General features: G+C 40.9%; 1 protein-coding gene across 3 annotated transcripts in view; it reads left to right on the top strand.

Annotated features, from left to right (window-relative positions):
- NUP93 (nucleoporin 93) overlaps positions 1 to 19975 on the top strand; it is a 76685-nt gene that overhangs the window by 40544 nt on the left and 16166 nt on the right. For all 3 annotated transcript variants that reach the window (XM_010198434.2, XM_062007326.1, XM_062007325.1), the window contains 6 exons: positions 4185 to 4247; positions 6477 to 6605; positions 13082 to 13156; positions 15292 to 15381; positions 16742 to 16881; positions 18851 to 18983. In XM_010198434.2, coding sequence (XP_010196736.1) covers positions 4185 to 4247; positions 6477 to 6605; positions 13082 to 13156; positions 15292 to 15381; positions 16742 to 16881; positions 18851 to 18983 — 630 coding nt within the window. The remainder of the gene's footprint in view (positions 1 to 4184; positions 4248 to 6476; positions 6606 to 13081; positions 13157 to 15291; positions 15382 to 16741; positions 16882 to 18850; positions 18984 to 19975) is intronic.

Below are 19975 nucleotides of genomic sequence, written 5' to 3'. Positions count from 1 at the left end.
AAAATGTACTGCTAAATCCTTGAATTGAAGACTAGATACAGTTGTGGGCCAAGCCTCAACAGACCTTCCTTCTCGGGGAGCTTTTGCACCTGTGTACAATGAGTTGTTTCTTGTCTCTTGTGCAGCTTTGAAGTGATGAGTGACTGGTAAATCACCCTTCCTTGGATTCTTTTCCTCTCTGGGGATCTCTGTACTTGGGCCCTCAGTCTGCCTTGGCCCCATAGCAATTTTGCTGTCTGAAGTCTTCTAAGGAGAAAGCCTTTTTCACAAATGCACGTAGCTCATTGCATGTGGTAGCTGATCTTTGGGCAGCTGCCTTGCTGATTTGAAGGACACTATATTGCACAGGCCAAGGTGTGTAGTGAAGCCACTTAAGCTGTGTGCTCATAGCAAAAGCTGACGCAAAACAAATCTTAGGGGACACTGGAGTGATGCCTGCAAAAGAAGAGTCTGGATAGAGAAAAATAATGTCTGAGCTACGCTGACATGTGCTCATCCTCAGGAACATGTTAGTTGGCCACACCACATTGCTTATGGGCCTATCTGTTCGAAGCCCAGACAGCAAGCATTCGTGCTTGTGTCAGCATAAACAATAACTTGGATTTATAAAGCAGTAATGTATAGTTGGTCTGGTTTTGTGGCAGCGGGTTCCAGGTAATTTTGCTTCATTTTCTGTTTCCAGAGAGAACATGACCAGGAGGGCTGTGCCAAGGTGTACCACTACCTTGGGAGGGTGCTCAGCTGAGTGCATGTTTGCAGTAGGATTGTATTTAGCAAACCATTTCTTAAAATTGCTAGTGGAGATAATAAAATCAGGTGCTTCATCTGGAGCAACTGTTCCCAGAACACTGCCAAAGAGTGACTTCTGTTAACTGTATAATCTTCTTCCCTGCAGGTCCTTTGTAAGACTTACTGGATCTGCTGGAAATTTAGCACTTGGATATATTTTAAAGAACAATTGACTTGAAATGGCCCCAGATTGTTTATTTAATTTTCTCCTTTCTTCCTCTGCCAATGAAAACGTAAGCAATTGCTGTCAACATCCGAGGCCCCGGTATGCTGTTTGGCAACATCCAAGCCTTCTCTTGACAGCTTGAATACTAACATCAAGTATTAAAAGTATGGCCTGGCTGATGGAAGTAATTAAGAGACTTGTATCAGCTAGGAGAGCATTTACTAACCTCATTTACTGTGGTAAATGGAAGAGACTTTCAGTCTCCTGTCAAAAAGAGACCATCAGTGCATGCATGCCCTTTTGAACCGATAATGAATTAGTTACTGGAACACTTTATTCCCTTGAATTCAGGCTGGAGCAAGGCAGGTGCCAGTTCCTGTCACATCAGCTTGAGTTGGGCAGTAGTTGCCAGAGATGAGAAATGACAGGGGAGCAAGGAGCATGGCAAGAACGGGGAAATGGTGTGGCTTCCCAGGGGTCCCACCCCTCCAAAGTGGGGCCACTTCTACAAACCTTCCTTGAGCGGGGCAGAGTGAGGCTGGATTTCAGCAGAGAGGGGGAAAATGTGAGAAGATCAGACTGGAATCCACGGATAAGAGATCCAGGAGGAGATGGAATGTGCTGGGGAAGGATACCGAGAGACAGTAGATGTGCAAGAATATGTGAGGCTATCTGGAAAATGGGAACTTGAAGGTGGGAAAGGGAGTGTATTTCTATGCCTGTGTCCTTGCTTTGTGAACACCATCTCATCAGATATTGTACAAATCATGGGTAGGACACATTCAGCAACAAGTATTGCAGAGAACCTGTGACAGAGAAGAGTTGTGCTGTGTCCCTTCCAAATTAGACGCAGGAAGAATGTGTGGGAGTCCCACAGTAACAGAGGAAAATTAAATGCCACTCACTAAAGCAGGACAGCATGATATCACATTAAGGCTCTGTGAGCTTTTTGCATAAAATAGCCTCAGGGAGGTAAGTTTTCATTTTCAAGCAAAATCCAGGCTTCATTGGGATTCCTGCGATGGCAGAGCTTGTGCATAGAGGAGCTGCAAGCTTAGGATTTCATCTCTGAGGTTTTAGTGATGCCTGTGTTAGCTATTCCTATCTTTGCCATCTGCTGCTGTGAAATAGCCCTTTGTCTTCTAACAATATCTCTGTTCTCCTCCTGCTTCTCTCTTCGGATACCAAATAAGAAGCAATGTCTCATTGCTCATTGTACAATTGGTAGCATTTCCCCTGAGAGGGCAGCTCCTGTGATATGGGTCATGTACTCTGTGCTGAACACCATAGCTCCGAAAGCTTGTTACAGTCTGCAGACGTTCATGGCGAAGTCAAACCTTGCCTCTGGGATTGCAGAAAGCTTTTAGGGCAGATGTAACTCAGTGAGCACTACCAGCACTGTTCAAGGCCCAGACTTAATTGATATGTGAACTCTTAAAGCTGCTACATGACCTAAGATTTTTAAGGACCAAAATTCTCCAGCATAAAGCACATTATTCTGTCCGTCCTGGTTCCAGAGAGCTCTGTTTTTACTTAGAGTAGATGTACATTGGTGTGTTTATATCCATATGTGAATTCCAGATGCCCAGTGGTCAAAGCATCATGCCCCACTAGGTGCCAATGCAATAAACTCCAGGAATAAAGACTCTTACAGCAGCCAGACGCTCTGCACCTTCTTAATGTATGACATTTTGGCCACCAAACCTAGAGTGACAACCTCAAGAGCTCTTGTTTGGCCTAACTGAGCAAAAGCAGTCTCATGAGCAGGAGCAGGACCCCAGCATCAGCTACCAAAACTCCTTAAGTTTAACAATTTGCCTGTCATTTACTGAAGCAGCAGTTGTCATGCTACGGTCATGATGTTTAACAGAAGGCATAGGGCAACCTTTTTAAAAGGTACTTCTCAGTGAGGCTTTGCACATATTACTTGGAACATGTGAGGATTTTAATTTGCTAACAGTTCTTGAATTTGAAAAAGACAATTATCATCTCCTAATTGGCATGTCGTGTAATGTGGTCCCTTAAATGGACCTAGTGAACTCTCCGGGAGCTGGGAATTTTCATTGAGAAAGAGACTCAGCTTGGATTTACTGATTTAAGAGGAAGTTAAAGCACATTTTAAATATGATTCCCAACAAGTTCAGTCAGATGCTGCTGCAGTTGTGCATCTGCCTTGTCAAAGCATAAAGCATGGTGCACCAAATTCCCAGTCCCTGGTTTTGTTAGTGGCTCTTGAGAGTTGTGGAGTGAGCATACAGACTCTTATGGTATTAGCACTTAATGGAGTTGATAATGTTATAGTGGATTACTTCAGAGGGAAACAAAAGCTTTTCCTTTTTGCTATTTGAATAACGAGTTGAAATCTGGGAGTATATTTCAACTTGATTTAATTGGTCATGTAACAGTGAACATGCAAAGTAAGGATATTCAAGTTAAGGTGTAATAGACGTTTCCTGTTTGTTATCTCTGTGTGTTACTGCAGTTTACCCCTGGCTATTTGTTTAAAATTCAAAATAGTGTATGGATCACAAAAGTAACCTTTGTGGTAAGCAGCTAACAGCTCATCTAAATTAGACCATTCGTGTCGACCCGATGTCTTTAAGATTTACTGATACACTGAAAATTAAAATCAGCCCTCTGGCTGTGGGTAACTCTGTGGGTATTCTTTACCCATTCTAGCTGTGTGAGTGGAGAGAGGCTGTACAGTAAACTTTTCCTGTATGCTTTCCAACTGTTTAGCTGTTTCTATCTTTCCTCAACTGACTATTTTTAAGGCTTTCACAGTTTCTGTGAGCACTCCACTCCTGCCTGAAGCTGCCAAGTCAAACCATTTTTTCTCCTTTTTTTTTTCCCCCAACATTTTCAAGTCCAACAATCTTATCTGGGCTTATCACTCCTACCAGCTTTCATCCTAGCTCCCTGGAATGGAGAGCAAGAGGAAGCAGTTGCTGGGACACAGAGATAAAAGAGAATAGAAGCAGGACATTTCACCAGGATTTAATGCATATTAAAACTGAAGATTAATGCATTTTCATTTTCAGGTTGCTCTGTATGGGTATGTTACTGTACTTCTGATGAAATAAAGTGACCTTTAAACTTCTCAGGAGTGGACTAGGGAGAGAGCTCCAAGTACCTCTCAGAGTTGAAAGAGCCGAATGCTACAATATGTATCTGATGTTAGTGCAAGGCTGATTTTTTGACTGAATCCCCGTTTCTCCTTTTTCTGCAGGGATTCCTGAAGAATGAAAAAGACAATGCATTACTGTCAGCCATTGAAGAGTCGAGGAAGAGGGTAAGTTGGAAGCAAGCACCTTTTTTCCCTTCCAAAAAAAGGAAAGAGGAGGTTCCTGAGGAATTAATGAATTAGATATTTAATAAGCTGGTGGGATTTTGAAGGACCGTATTGAGAATATAGACAAATTAGACATTGGTAAATACTTTGAATTTCTGGAATAAATACTCATCAGTGATATTTCAGCTGCAGTATTTTGTAGGGTTAGGAGGCTCACAGTGTTAAATCTGTTTGAACAGAGCAGCTGCTCTTCATAAGGCACGGTACTCAAGGCTCTGTGTGCAGATGCTGCCTTTTCTAGAGGTGATAATGCCTCAAACTTGGGATTTTTCTTGCTCTGACAAATGCCTTGTGCAGACTTCCCGCACAGTGGTGACACTCAGTGTATTTATTGCAGCTTTTTCTGCAGGTTACAGGAGCTGAAGTCCACACAACCACATTTAGGCCTATGCAGCCAAAGTGCTGCAGGTTTCATTCTTGTGTCTGTAGAACGGTCACACCACCATACTGCGTCACATTGTCCAAAGGAGTTTCTGATATATGAAAAATAAAGGAGTTTTTAAGCAGTGCAAAACAAAATGCTACAGTAAGAAAGTAAAAGTTCTCGCTTAGGCTCAGGATTTGACAAGTCTCTTTTCTTGCCATGAAACGGACCGGTATTTACACAATCTATAAGAAAAAAAGGCAGTTAGCCTTCTCCTGTTCATCTTCTGTCTCTTCATCTCCAAGCAAGTAGTTGTTTTGAAGACTTTCTGATATGGAAATTGTTTTCTGATGTAAAATTCATCTGATCCTGTTTCTGAATCTATTTATGGGTTTAGTATCTGTCATGTTCTGGGGCAATGATTTCCACAACTGAATTATGCAGTGTGGAAAAATGCTTCCTGTTGTTTGTCTTAAAACTGTTGCTTGGAAATGTCATTGCATGCTTCCTAGTGCTTATGTTATGATTGTTTCCCTCTATGTATGCTTGGGGCATTGGGTTTACAACTAAGCCTGCATTTCTTTGAAATAAGAAACAGTATTTCAGCATTATTAAATCATTTTCATTACATATAATTATACTGTAATTAATAAAGCATATGTAAAATCCTGGTGAAATTCGTCCACTGAAGGTAAGACCAAGACCTGTATTCTACAAAGGCACAAACTGAATGTATATAGTGAAATAAAGAAACACAAATCTTAACAGTGCATGCATACAGCTATAGCATAATTCAATGTTTGCCAAATGTCACTGCCTCTTATCAATTAATTTACACTAGGGAATGTTTTTGCCCTTAATTGACAGTATCCTAAGAGTGAGCTGTAATGAGATGATAAACTTATTCAGCCAACCAAGACATTTAGTTACATACACTGCAGCACAAAGCTGTGTGAAAGAGAAGGTTGGGAAAGAAGTGAAAGATTCACTATTGCTTATTGCTTATTTAGAATTAGTGTAAATAGTCTAATTTCTTGCCATATACTATACTTATACTAGAGGCTGCTATTTAGCATCACCTCAACAATAGCAGGAAAGGTAGTGAAGCATCCTCTCAATCCTAATGCTATTGCCAACACAGGGAATATTGAGGGAGAAGCCGTTTCCTTCCATGGGTTCTCCAGTTAGATCTGAAGACAGTGTAGCAAATCAGCTGAGTTACCTTCCTGACAAAAGGGATCTTCTGATTATTTGGCACTAGTTAATTTTCGCTAATATTTGTTATTTGATCCTGTTTCGTATTTAAAAGAAAAACAAAGAACTGAAAATGAAATGTGGGCAATAAACACATCTCTGTTAAGAGTACAGTAAGTCAAATCTTTATGGCCTCCAGGGAAGTGAAAAGCTAGTTGCCATTAGAGAAGTTAGTCTTAGCAAACCATGTGGATCAGTGATGGCCTGGATATTGTGTGCATGCTGCTAAATTAAAGAAAGGATCTTGATTTCCAGCCTGGTAAGTTCTGTGTGTATTGCAGTATCATGGAAGAGACACCAATTCCCTGTTTTACCAGCTGTGGGTATGAGACCTGTCTTAATTTCACACACACCTACTTTCTCAATCCCCTCATACCTGAACAGGAACCCTGTTAAAGTAATACAGAGCACATAATTACCTCTTGAGGTCTGACCTGGTTGATTTATCTAGTTGCTATTTTCTGTTTCATTTTTGAGAAGGTGTGTTAATAGCAGAGCTAGGTTGTCTTTTTCTGTATATTCCTTAGCTCTTTGTTCTTCTTCACCAACAGACTTTTGCTATGGCTGAGGAGTATCACAGAGAATCAATGCTGGTTGAATGGGAACAGGTGAAACAAAGGATTCTTCATACTCTGCTTGCATCAGGGGAAGATGCCCTAGATTTCACCCAGGAAAATGAGGTATCTTTGTCTTTGTAAACACTGTGCACAGTCAGTCACAGCATATACACAGCTGGCACTCCAGCACTGCTGAAAATGCCTCTGGATTATTCAGCAGCTCCAACTATGTGAAAATGAGAAGTATCAAATCTCTGTTTAATTCTGGGATGGCTGTGACTAGCAGAATGCATTGTCTAGCAAAATATCAAACCTTTATGATTGTTTTTATTGACTTACAGGCAATGGAACTCCTATGGCTGAAGCTGTTTTTAAGCAGTATCTGTGCAAGCTGGCAACTTAGTCACACAAACAGCCTTCAGGACAATATAACCAGGGGACAGAAAACACGTTGGGGTGAACTTCAGCTACCCAAAACCTTTGTATCACTAATGAGACCAGAGAGTTTCTCAGGTGCAACTGTGCTCACACGCAGGTCTTAGTGTCTCTTCCCCTTATCACTGTGTGGTAGCAAGGATTTATGGCTTTTCTTAGGAGGCTGATGAAGTCTCTCAGGTTTCTTGGCAAAACTATTTGAATACTAAACACAAAAGAGAACCTCGTGTTGAACATGAAAAGGTATTGACTAGGCACTAAAGTATTCTTTATCTTCCGTTCCAACTGCAAACTTAAGGAGTAGAACAAAGCAGCATTACATGTAGAGTTGTGAGAGCTCCACCCCTCAGCTAAAGGTGTCAGGCATCAGCTGAGATCCCTTGAGCACCGAGTCACATCACAACACCTGCACAATGCTTAGTGAAAACTGTAACCTTGAGAGGTGATAAGGGATGAGGAATACAAGTTGCTGTGATTTCAGTCCAGACCACAGGTCCATTTTTTATAGCCATGTTCCACACTTTAAAAAAAGAAAAATAAACTCCTGTTGATTGGAATGACCTGTAGAGCTTCAAAATACATTAACACCAAGGGCTCTTTTATTTTAATGGGGTATGACCTGGATAGGGATTTGGAAATAATTAAAGTTGTTAATGAAATGTCTCTTTCTGATTACTGTTCTTTTAAATATAGGTTAATACCAGTTAGCATACATCTTTTTATAGAAGCTATCTCCCCCATAAAGTATTTTATTGATACTTTACTGTGACTTCTCAGAAGGTTGTCCATCTTTCCAATATTAGAAATGCTAAATAATGTAGGCTGAATTCATTTGAAACTAGGAACAGCTATCCCTTTATTTTAGGATGTGACTCTGAAGACTTGGCAGCTGTTCCCAGTTTATAACATCTTTGATTTGTGTGTGAGTTACTGGTGTGGGGTTTTCATTTTGAAGTGTGAATATTATCTGCCAGGAGAAGCAATTTAATAATCTGCTCTGAAAAGGTAAAACCCCTTTTCTGATGTTTCAGTGTCAAATGGACACTACCTCCAGGCCATGCAATCAAGATGTCGAGCATAAAATTGGTTGGAGGGAGGAAGGAAAAAAGCCACCAGCCTCTAATTCATGAATGACTCAATATACACTATCACTTCCTAATACTCTACAAATGCTTTGAAAGGGAGAATGGTATCAGTATGTCATTTCAAGAGCATTTAAAATCCTTGATATATTCTAGTCTTAACCTCAAGAAGTCAAAGGTTTGAGAGGTTTGAAGTGCATCTACTGTGTTAAAAGCCTGTTATCTAACCTCCCCACAGCAGGTTGTTCTTCTAAAGCCTTGTTCCAGTCAAATAAGTTTTTTGTGTGCGTGTGACACAAACAGACACAGCCTGTAGAATATAGTAGAGGTTTAATTGATATCCTCTGGAGATGGAGAATCAACTGAAAAGGCACAGATCCAAACACAACAGGGGGGCCAGTCTGCCTGTGAGCCAGTTCTCAAGCTTTGGGCAAGCTAATTCGGTCAGAGTGAAATACCAACACATTATTAATGGAAATAAGACCAATTAACAGGCAAAGCTGATAACTCAACCCAGCACAGAAGTTGCCAGTAGAGTTTTCTCCTTCCCCTTGTCCTCCAGCCTGGCCTTCTTCCAATAAGGGAAAACCAGAGCTAATAAGAAGGAGCTTCTTGGGGTGAAAGCCTGAGTTTTGTTTTCAAGGTATCAAACACCTATGCTCTCAAAAGTGTTTATTCCACTTCTTCTTCCAATAGGTATTGAGGCATTTCTTCTGTCCCTTTATTCCAAGTTTTTCTTTCTCCTACCGCAGCCCCAGGCTTTTCCACTCCTGCTGTCAAGCAACCCGCTCCCGCAGTGACAGAGAGACACTGTCCCTCTTGGTTTCTCTTCTGCTGCTCTGTATCATGTCTTCATATCTCTTAAATCCCAAGGCCTGCAAGATGCTTTTTGCTCCCCACCACACTGCAGTGTATTTTGATAGTGTTTCTCCAGCTCAGTCTCCTGCCTAGTTATTCACTGCGTTCACTGGCCAAGCCATTTGGAGCGCTGACAAAATGTCTGCCCAGACTTCTGCTGAGGAATGTGCATATGCATATGAGGGTGATGAATAATGCATCATTATCTGCACGGTTTGGTGTGCAAGTGAGGCTGAATGCTTGGCTGAGTACAAACGAAGGAGGACTGCTTTGGAAACTGGCATTTTTAGGCTAAATGAATGTAAAAGATAAAAATGTAACGGCAGTGCAGTATAGCTGCAGCTTGCACAAACAGATACTATTTAGAATAAATATTACAGTTCTGAATATTGTTCTGGGAAGACCTACGTTCAGTGCAGGGAGATGCAAATGTGACTGATACAAACAGCACGAGCCATTTAAGTAATATGAGACTACAGATGCAGAGATACATGTGTATGCACTTGCACTTCTGCAGTCATTTGTACATTACCCACTTCTCTGGTTTACCTTTGGTTACTCTAGTTAAGAACCTGACCTGAAACACAATTCTTCTCACGTGTCCTAAGCTACTGTTTTCAACACATCTTTCAAGACATTTTCCTTGCTTAAAACTAGATAAGTTCTGATTTGCCACAAAGGATATCCTCCCCCTTCCCCACATCTCCCCCTTAGCATGTAGGGGATGGTTCACAGGCTGGTTACCAGCACAGCTCTCCATTTCTGCAATTCAGGGTGAAGAATGGAAATTGCCTTTCTCCATGCTGACTCACTGCTTTACTTTTGCTTTTGATATTTCCTTTTAGCACAGCCATGAGGGAGTTCAGTGATCTAGTACTTTTTTTACATGTACTAATTCAAAGATGGAGCCAGAACGCAAGTATGAGATGGAAAAATTGGGAAGTAAGCTTGCTTCCGTGGTTCTTGGCATAGGAATGAGAAGTGTAAGAGAAGCAAGACAAATTCTGAAGTTCCTGAATTTTTTGTTTGCTGAAGTGCCAAATTGGTAGTGGGCTTTTAAAGCATTTAGTTGTGACGTGGTTATTCTCAGCTGTGGCAAATCATTAATAAGTGACCCTCAAAAGTGTAATGGTTAGGGTAAAATTAAGATTGGAGAAAGGAAAGGAAAGGAAAGGAAAACCCAAAGGCCAGCACAGTTATTTCTTAGTTTTTCAGGTGTGCACTTTTGAGTTCAGATCCTTACCTGCGAGTTTTAACCCATCAGTCATGTCTCACTCTGGAGTGGCAGCCACGTGGATGCTTTTTGGTGTCGCAAAGCAGCAGCAGGAGAAGGCAGCACCAGATTCACAAAACAAAGCTTGTGTTTCTGGTGTTTGGGCACTAAGTGACACTAAGTCACAATGTACCCTTCTTCACTTGCTTTAAAAGATGAAACCTTATCAGTAATTAATGACAGCATGCATAATTTAGCATTACTTTAAATAACTGCAATTTATCTGGCACAGCATAGGGGAAGGCTGCAAAGCGCTATTTCTGCCATCATGTCTGTCTCCCAGGAAACCTGCTTTAACAGCTTCTTTGTTCTTTAGAACAAAGAATTTGTGGGGTTTTAGGTGGGTTTAAAGGAATTTGTGTCAGATGATTTGGCTCTGAAAGAAAAACACAAATGCTTCTGAATATCAGTATCCATTAAGACTCACTGTGAAGAATATTTTTAGTTTAAGTTCAGTTAGAAAAAGTGGGATTTCTTTTGGGCTTTTTGAGATGCATTTTTATACTGCCTGAGGTCTCAGTGCTTCTGCCTGATTTTATAATCAGGTTGGATGCCATTTAAAAAACACTAATACTGAGAAATTAATGCAGTGATAAACTAATTCCAGCAATTTTAAAGGATTGCCCAGGTTCAGCTATGAAGCCTTCATTCATTTGTACTTCCCTGTATTAGGGATAATCACAACTATTTTTAATTCTGTAATCAGCTGTTGTGTGCTACACAAAAAGCAGTAATCACAAATACCACAAAGTTCAGTGCTCTTCACATATAAATTTCTAGCTAACTCAGAGCAGTGTCTTCACCACTGCAGTTGTGTCACTTTGTTTGTCTTTCAATTTTAAATTGTGAAGTTTTTTCCTGATCAAAACTCCTGGGCTAGGACAGTGGAGAGCTGTTGTCTTTGCAAGAGCATACGCTCGTGAGTACAAGAGAGGTCCTTCACAATAGCAGATAACCTGGGTTAAACTGATACCAAATTAAAATTACAACCAGTTTGGAATGACCAAGAGGCTGTTCAGCGCACAGACTGAACAGTAACGTGTGGAAGTTCCTGTGTTTGTGTTATTTAATTTCAAAATTGGGATGCAGTTCCCAAGTAAGTGAGGTGCTTGTGAAGACTCTGTTGGCATTTCATCCTTGATTGAAACAAGACATTGTACAATGACACCATCTGGAGAAAAGCTACCCATTTCTTGGTTCTTTTCTTGAAATCTATGTGAGGCAGGTCATGTCAGGAGCATTGGTCCAGCCGTGCTGTGGCCTGACAGGTGTCAGCAAAGCTGAACTCTCAAGCTGATCAAACTGAAAGTGAAAACAGGGATTATTTTTTTTCTTTGCATTAGGGCTTTATGTTGTTTGTACAAGCAGTGAGTTGGTCACATTCAACTGAACTCTTCAAGAAAAAAGACTAGAACATGTCCTGAAGCAATACTTGAAGGTGATCTTATCTACACAATAAATACTGATATCATCTACCTAGAATGTCAGAGAAAGTAAAGCTAATTGGTGGTATTGCTAAGGTGCAGCTATCCATAACTGACTGATGGCAAAAAGCTTAATTTTAAAACTCTGCAGATGTACCTAGTCTTTCACACAAAAAGTTACTGATTCCAGTTTAGAGGAATATCTATGGACTTGAGTTATATGGTATAACAAATCCAGGCACAGCAACTCTCTTCTCAGCTCACTGACTCAGTACTCAGCTTTTGTGTTTTGCATCCTGTCTCCTGGCAGAAGTAAACAGCAATTGTAGATCCTCATGACTGTACCTGAGCTAGGCACCTGAAGTAAGCTGAGCAAAGATCATTGCTTCAGTTTCAGACCTCAACACATGCTTGTATTTCTGAAAGCTTGTCTGTTCCTCTTTGCCTGCCCCAACTATGTCAGATGGCTTCATAATAAATATTGTGCTTTTATACTAAGCTTGTCTTGCTTTTATCTTCAGACTATCATGTCTATAACACTCCTTATGAAGCAGCTGGTGTTAAAGGAGTGCTAACCTCAAAGTGATCTGTCTTTAAAATGATTGCACTTGATTTCTCAAACCCAAAATGTGTGATGCTGGTGCTGAAATGATGAATTACATTCTTAGGAAGCGGGAAAGATCAGAGTATATTATACTTAATGGGGAGTGTTCTTTAGTCCAGAGTGGTGAACATCTCTGTACAGTGGTGGCTAAAGTGAAAACATACCTGTTATTGGTAGTGAACACTTGGAATAGCTTTATGCAGCATTAAACTGTTGTGGCATGTTACATACTGAGTTTTATAAGAGAGTACAAATTTTGCATGCCATGACTGTGTCAACTGTCCCTCCCTGCTGAACGCCAAAAGTATCCCAACCCTGGCCTAGTCTCTGTGTGTGGAAAGGTGATTTTTTTTCAGGTCAGAATATTGCCAGCATCCTTCTTCCTCCTGCAGCTGACCAGCAGTGAGGCACTTCTCAGCACATAATTGAATGCTGCAGTCTCATGTTGTGTTTGTCTTCACGATACTGGGACAAAACGGGAGCGTCAGATGTGCCAGACTGGATCCATTGGAGCTGGACCATTGAATTCTGTGTCCTTGCTGTGACAGTGGTTCAGACTAGATGCTTTGCAGCAAGATACTAATGTGACAATAAGCAACCTTTCAAGAAACAAAAGGAATGAATCAAAATTAGAAGATGCTATCAAAAGACACTGATGTACTAGTTCTAGAGAGCTAATGGCTGGTGTGTGCACTGAATAAGGAGGATTTCTGTCACTTTAGCAACTTCAGGCTCAGTTGGGAAGATAATGGAGTACTGCAGTGAGACTGTGCCTTTTACTCTGTGGATAGCTCAAAATCCTGTTCTTGGTTTTGTCAGGAACGGGTTTTGCTGCTGTTCTTTGAGAGTCCATATGCTGATAAAATGCATTGCAATGATTTTGTTTATACCTTACACCTTCTTACTCGCTTCTCATTAAACAGCCAAGCTATGTTGGTGACTTGAGCCCCCCAGGCCGCAGCTCTTTGGACAATGTGGAGATGGCATACGCCCGTCAGGTGAGTGGAAATGAGAAATACAGGTAAATGTTTTCTACAGAGTGAGATAGGTGGGGAAAATAAGGATGTGTGAGTGTACTGTGAAATAAGATACAGTAGGTAAAACATGAAAATACCTGTCTTGAGTTAAAATGCAATTGAATAATACAGACACGTAGCCTGACTTTTTAGAAATGTACTCATAGGGTCCTTTTCTCTAAAGGAAACCCTAAACATCATATATGACTGAAGAAATCATCTATGCTTGTGTAATAAACTGACATTCTTTTAATCTTACCAATAAAAAAGGCTTTTAGACTTTATGTCGATGCATAACTGTACACAAATGAAAACTTTATATTCCCTTTATTGTCACATGAGGAAGGTGGCTGTTCTCGTGTGTGTGTGTAGGGAAAAACGTGCTGAAGTCTTAATCAGGATGTTTGTCAAATTCTATCCCATTTTAACAGCATGGCTGCTGAGGAGCGATTAGTGCATCAGCTGTGAATTAATGTCTGCTAGCATTAGACTTCCTCTGAAAATCTTCAGGCAAAACTGATAAACCTTTACATAGGCAATTTGTTACTTTTGTTATTTGAGATGATCTGTTTACCAGCACTGTTGGAAACAAAATGAAAGAGAAGGACTTGATTTTTTCAAAATGGAATATGTGAAACGACATAGACAAAGTGTTGCCTAATTTGCAGACAATTACAGTTATTGTGTGCTTTAGCTCAGCCTTTGCTGAGCTAGATAGCAGCTTGTACATCTGTTTTTCTGTGTCTGCATTCAGTTATGGTAACTGTGAAGAAAATAATCACAAAATAAGATGCATGGTTTTGCTGATAAAGTGTACATTTGACTTAGGCATTGTTAATAGCACATTAACTTGTTCCATATCTACAGGTAATATACCTGTATTAAGGGTGGTCTTATAGCATGATTATGTCTGTACTTTGAGGGTGTCAACATGATTCCCAGATGTTTTATGAGTATTGGAAACCCAGGTTCTCTAGTGGTACTAATTCCAGGGGTAGGTGCAGACACTGTGTCTTTCCCATGAGTGATCAGGTGGGCTCTCATTAGGTTTACAGGATGCATCAAGGCTGTTGCAATGTGCTGTGGAACCATGGCATTCTGCTACCAAAACACTTGTTGCATTTGCTGTGTGCTCCCAGCAAGCCCTTTGGGGAGAAGCTGGCCTGGCTGAGCTATCCTTATCACCCTGCTTGAGTGCAAAAGTAGCTGGGTTTCAGCACTGGATATGGGGCTCCTATGGTTCCACTAGGTAGTTAAAAGTCCTAGATTCAGGCACTGTATGCTGTTTCAGTTTATCAGTTGCTACTAAGTGCATTTTAATTAAACTGAAGTCATCAATTACTCTTCAATGATAGTTCAGACTGTTTTACAGAAACACAATGAAGCCGGCAGTCCACTACTGCTAGATTCTGGATGCAACCCTGAGCTTAGCATCTTGTTTGCACACTGGGCATGTTGAAGTAGTGGTGCATGCAAAAGAGACTTTCAGTACAATGACACTGCCTTTCTAGCACTGAGACTGATTATTTTCAGACATAGTTGGAAGGTCTTTGTGCTAAGAGTAGAATAAACAATAGTAGAAGGAGCTAAATTAAGACCACAATTAAAATCAGCAGGGGAAGGGGTTGTAGGGGTGTAGATATGTTTAAGGGCAGGTTTTGGAGAACCAGGTTGCTGTTCTCATTTCCCTGAATACTGCCACAAACCAGCAAAGCTCTTGTTTAAGTCAGCAGGTGGGAGGCTGCCATGCAGGGCAGTATCATAGCCATCCAATTGTTAACTCTCTTCTGAATCTTTGTCCTTCAGCGGTTAGCTGCAATTAGTCTAACAGTGTATTCAGCACAGTGCTTCACCATGCAGAACCCCTGAACAGCTGGATTGCTGTCTGCCTTCAGGCAGGCCTGGGGCTTTGGTGTGTTGTGGAAGCTTGGTGGGTGCTAATGCCCGTTCTTGTTGCTGATGATGTCCATTCCTCTTGCGTTGCATTAGAAGTGGCTAACGTGGGAGGGAAGCAGAAAGCATTTCTGTTCTGGGAGCATCGTTTGGATTTTGCTACTTTGGCTGGGGAAGGAGAGCAATAGATATTATTAAACATGCTTACTTTCAATGTGTTTCAGATTTATATTTATAATGAGAAGATAGTGAATGGACATTTGCAGCCTAACCTGGTGGACCTTTGTGCAGCTGTTGCAGAGCTGGATGATAAGGTACTGCTACAGATTTCACGGAAGGAATGTATTTAATCTGTTTTCAGCTGTGATTAAGAGCCTGCAGACATGGTGGAAAAATACTGATATTGCTAAAAAAATAAAAAGGCATGGCTCCACAGAAAATACAGAGCCAGTACTGGCATCTTCTGTAGTGCAGCAGGGCCCACCTGTGACGGAACTTGATCATGGTGAAAATGTCATAACACAGTGAGGAAAAGAACCTGCTTTCCCTACAGTGTCACCTTGTGCTACTGTTGGAGTTGGGGGTTAAATTGCCTTTCATTTTAAATGGGTTCTGTTGCATTTGGTTTTCATAACTGGGCCTTTTAACATCCTTTAAATGTGTTCAGTTGTAGGTGAAGGGTCTTTAATCAGACTCTGCTAGAGCTGAGAAAAGCTCCCACAGCAAAATGTGAAGCCCCTTGGATTGACTTTTAACCAATGATCTGCCTGCTTTTCTCTTTTCTCTTTCCACTCCTTTAATTGCATTGCCTTGATCCACCCCCCAAAAAAACAAATGCACAAACCTGGGCACCTTTGAGAAATGCCTGGAGGAGAATATTGCAGGAAGGTCAAGTCATGAAAAAACTTTGTGAGTGGGGAGGGCAAAAAGCTGTTCAGCAGCTTAGGAGCAAATGCATCAGTCAGATCTGAATTACCAGTGTGCATCTTTGAACAACTGTTCATTTTGCTAGGAAGAACACAGCAAGTTTGAATGGTTTTGCTGCTTTGAAGCACCAAGATCAAATACCTGCCCTTGCTGGAGCTAACAGTGCTGTTATGTCTCAGTATTTTGCTGTTTCAGCAGGGATAGTTTAGTCCTAGAGACACTGATACAGTGTCATCCTTGTGAATGAGCAGACCTGGATAGCTGTCAACATTTTTTTTCAGACTTGAGTCTTTGTTCAAGTGATCCATATCCTTTAGATACTTCTCATCACAGCTGATTGCAGAGATTTGCAATGGCAGACAGAATGATTGCTTGTACAGAAAGCTGATGTTATTGTGGTATTTATTGAGTGGGATGTACAAGCTGGAAATGGGGAAAGAGTCAGAGCACCAAGTACTCAGCCTAGTTTTGGAAGTCATTTCTGATCCTGGATGACAATTGCTGGTACAATATTTATAGTGATCTTCCTGCACAAGAATTACACAGAGGAGCCTGGGAAATGGGAATTCTGCAGGACAGAAGTGGCTGACCTTCAGGGCTGCACCCAGTATCTCCATTACAAATCTAAACAGACATTACTCTTGCGGCTTTATGCCTTTCTCAAGCATCGTAACACCATGTAGCTCAAAACAGTGCTGCTTGTTCATCTCTGTACTAATCTCTGTAGTGTGGAATGTCTTGTTATAGAATATCTCTGAGATGTGGGCCATGGTGAAACAAATGACTGATGTTACCCTGGTTCCTGCTAGTGATGCCTTGAAAGTACGGAATAACATGGAGGTACGAATGGAGTTTGTGAGGCAGGCTCTGCACTATCTAGAACAAAGGTAAGGTGAATGCTCTGGGGAGCACACTTTTTAATAAAGTTCACTAATAATAAGGCAGAATAACTTTGTAATGCACACAAACATATTAATAGGTCAGCTCCCTCTTGCTGCCTACGGAAGTGTCTGTTCCCTGTCTTTTCTCTTCTGCAGGACTTACAGCAGCCACTTGAGTATAAAACTGCTTTAGTTAAAAACTGCTCTAGTTTAAAAAGACCTTGAATCCATTGGAGAAGATTTTTCACTTTGGAAAGAGATTTGTTTTCCCTCTGAAAAAAAAAAATTCCCTTTTCTATATACTGCCTTTCTGATTGCTGATCACAGTCAGGAGCTAGTGCTGGGAGGAAGCAAGGACAGTACTGAGGACAAATGTGGTGCAAATGAGTCCGATTCTGATCATTCCATTTCTACACTGAGAGGTTTATTTAAAATTTGAAGAGGGTGAAGCTGAGATATCTAGCAATGATTTTCAAACTAAGGAAGTGGTTGATTGTCTGTATGAGCAAGTATCACAGGGGCCTAAGCTCCTTGACCAAGAAAATCCTTGGAGAATTCCATGCTGTGAAGCAGCCCAAAGCTGAATCACCAAATGGCTGTATTACCTGTTCACTGCACCTGTGGATATGTGTCTCTTATCTGGTAGCTACCAACATAACACCAGGCTAACTGAGCAGTGGGAAAGCAAACAACAACTGCAGTGTAGTATGCGGGCATTTGTTACAGCTACAGAGTAGGGAAAGTGCTGCTCTGTTTTCTCTTCCTTGCACAGCCTCTTCTGGGGTCCCTAACAATGGGTTGCCCCACCTCATCAGCAGTCATTAGCAGGGTGGTGGGAGATGCCTGCCTGTGCACAGATGAGATGATCCATCTTGTGTTTCCAATTCTTCTCTCTCAGCAACACATGATGAGCTGGTGATTCTTAACCAAAGTTACCAAATAAATATCTAACTTGCTAAATGTTAACTAGCAGTGTTAACTGCTACCTGAAGTTACTTATATATAGTTCCACCCCAACCCTCAGTTGCGGAAATTTGGCCCTTCAAGCTTGATTTTTTTAAATTCTCTTTTAAAAACCCACAAAACACAGTCAAACCTTGTACCTTGCTATGTAACTTTTGTTTCCTGGCAGGAATCAGCTGATACTGGGGTGTTTCTATGCCTCACCAGCCCCTCTCCTTTGAGGGGGAGATGTAGTGCTGTTCTTACATTAGTTACTTCGGAGTGACTGTGATCTTAAGCACTGAGGAACATGTGCTTAACTCACTGATAATGTTATCATGATGCAGGGATACTTACATAGCCTTTTAGTTGTATCATCTGGTGATGCACAAGTCTATCATGCTACAGAGAAAAAAAGAACTTCATGTAATTTATTGCTGCTTATGTAGTTACTTCTTCAGTGTTCATTCTTTCTTCTAAACACGAATCTTTGTTAAATTGATTATGCCTTGATTAAATGATTTGAGTGGTTATTTTGTAAGAAGTTCTCAAAGCTTCCTTTGTCAGTTGTTTATCTCTAAATTCCATTTTTTGTTCTGTGATTTTCTTCATGGCCCTAAGGTATGTGTAAGTCTGTAGAGAAGGGAGGAGAGATAAACACCTCTGTGGTGCCTAACTGGTTTTTTGTTGCTTGAGTATTTAAGCATTATAATGGAAAGGCTTTTTGCCAGTTACTTAGTTGAGTTTAACTAAGTACTAGGAGAAATTAATGAGAGAAACTTCCTAATAGAGAGTTGAAAGTGAAGCAGCCCACCACAGGCTCCAGATTTGGTTTCTCTTGAGACTGCTGAACGCAAGGATCTGCCTAAATAGGCACAAGTTTTTGCCTTGTTTTGTTGTAATGATGATGTTGGAACATCAAGGCAGTTTGCTTTAAATTGCTAATTCAGTTGGATCTGAAAGGTGGTGAATGTTTTTTGTAGCAAGTACATTTCAGTCTGTTCACAGCTGCTTTGCTTGTGTTGGTTTTCAGTTACAAAAATTACACCTTTGTGACAGTCTTTGGAAACTTGCACCAGGCACAGTTGGGTGGAGTCCCAGGGACCTATCAGCTTGTTCGCAGCTTCTTGAACATCAAACTCCCTGCACCTGTCCCTGGTCTCCAGGTATGTCCTTCAATTTCAGCAGCTGACCTGAAATAGCACAAATCTGTTTGCACCAGCACATCCAGGAAACTAGTACAGCCTCCGGTAGTTTTTTTTCTCTAAACTGCTTTCAGGGCAGCAGGTTTTTATTCCTTCTCTAGAATTTGTTATTAGGAAAATGGAAGATAGTAAACAAAATCACTCTGACTTCAGAGCTAGTCCTGAAGTGTGGTGGTGCTTAGTCATTTGAGTTCTAAATTCCAGAAATTACAGTTTCTTCTGGTGGCTTTTTTAAGAGATCTGCAAGCAAGTATTAAAATATATTAAGATAGAATCTCCCTGGTTTTTTTTTTCCCTTTTTTTGCACTTGTCTAAGATGGTAACAGCAGTTGTTGGTAATTAAATACGTAATTAATTAATCTGAATTGTAGCTCAATCCTTTTATTTAGAAATCTGAGTAATACCTGTTCACCTGCATGTAGGAGAAATTGCAGAGCTGTAGCTGTGCAGCTGTAAAATTACCAGGTAAATGGTAGGCTGGGTTGAAAAATTAACTTTAAAATTGAAATTAAATGAAATAAGTTATAACATTGTCATGGTTTAGGCCCATTCAGGAGCAAAGGACCACAGTCAACCACCCTCTTCAATCCTCCCCTTCCCAAATGGACAGGGAAGATAAAAGTAACCAAGACCCTTTGGAAAATCCCTAAACACAAAGCAGGCTTACTTGCCAATTACAGTCCCAGACAAAACAAACAGACCACTTGACTTGGGGAAGAAAACAAAAGTGAATTTAGTCCACCACCAACCAAAAACATGAGAAACAGAAAACAACACAGAGTGGTATGGTGATGAAGAGCACACAGCCCTTTAAGACCGCATTCTCCCCACCCCTCCTCTCTTCCTGGGCTCAGGGATCTGATCCCGATGTTTTTACCTCCTTCTCCCCAATGAGGAGTGCAGGGAGTGGGTATACATTCAGTCCTCATCACCTCTGGCTTCTGTAACACAAA

The sequence above is a fragment of the Colius striatus genome, chromosome 14, assembly GCF_028858725.1.
Source record: "Colius striatus isolate bColStr4 chromosome 14, bColStr4.1.hap1, whole genome shotgun sequence".
In the NCBI taxonomy this organism is placed as follows: Eukaryota; Metazoa; Chordata; class Aves; order Coliiformes; family Coliidae; genus Colius; species Colius striatus.
The sequence above is the reverse complement of the archived record's forward strand: the minus strand, read 5'-3'. Positions and strand labels throughout refer to the sequence as shown.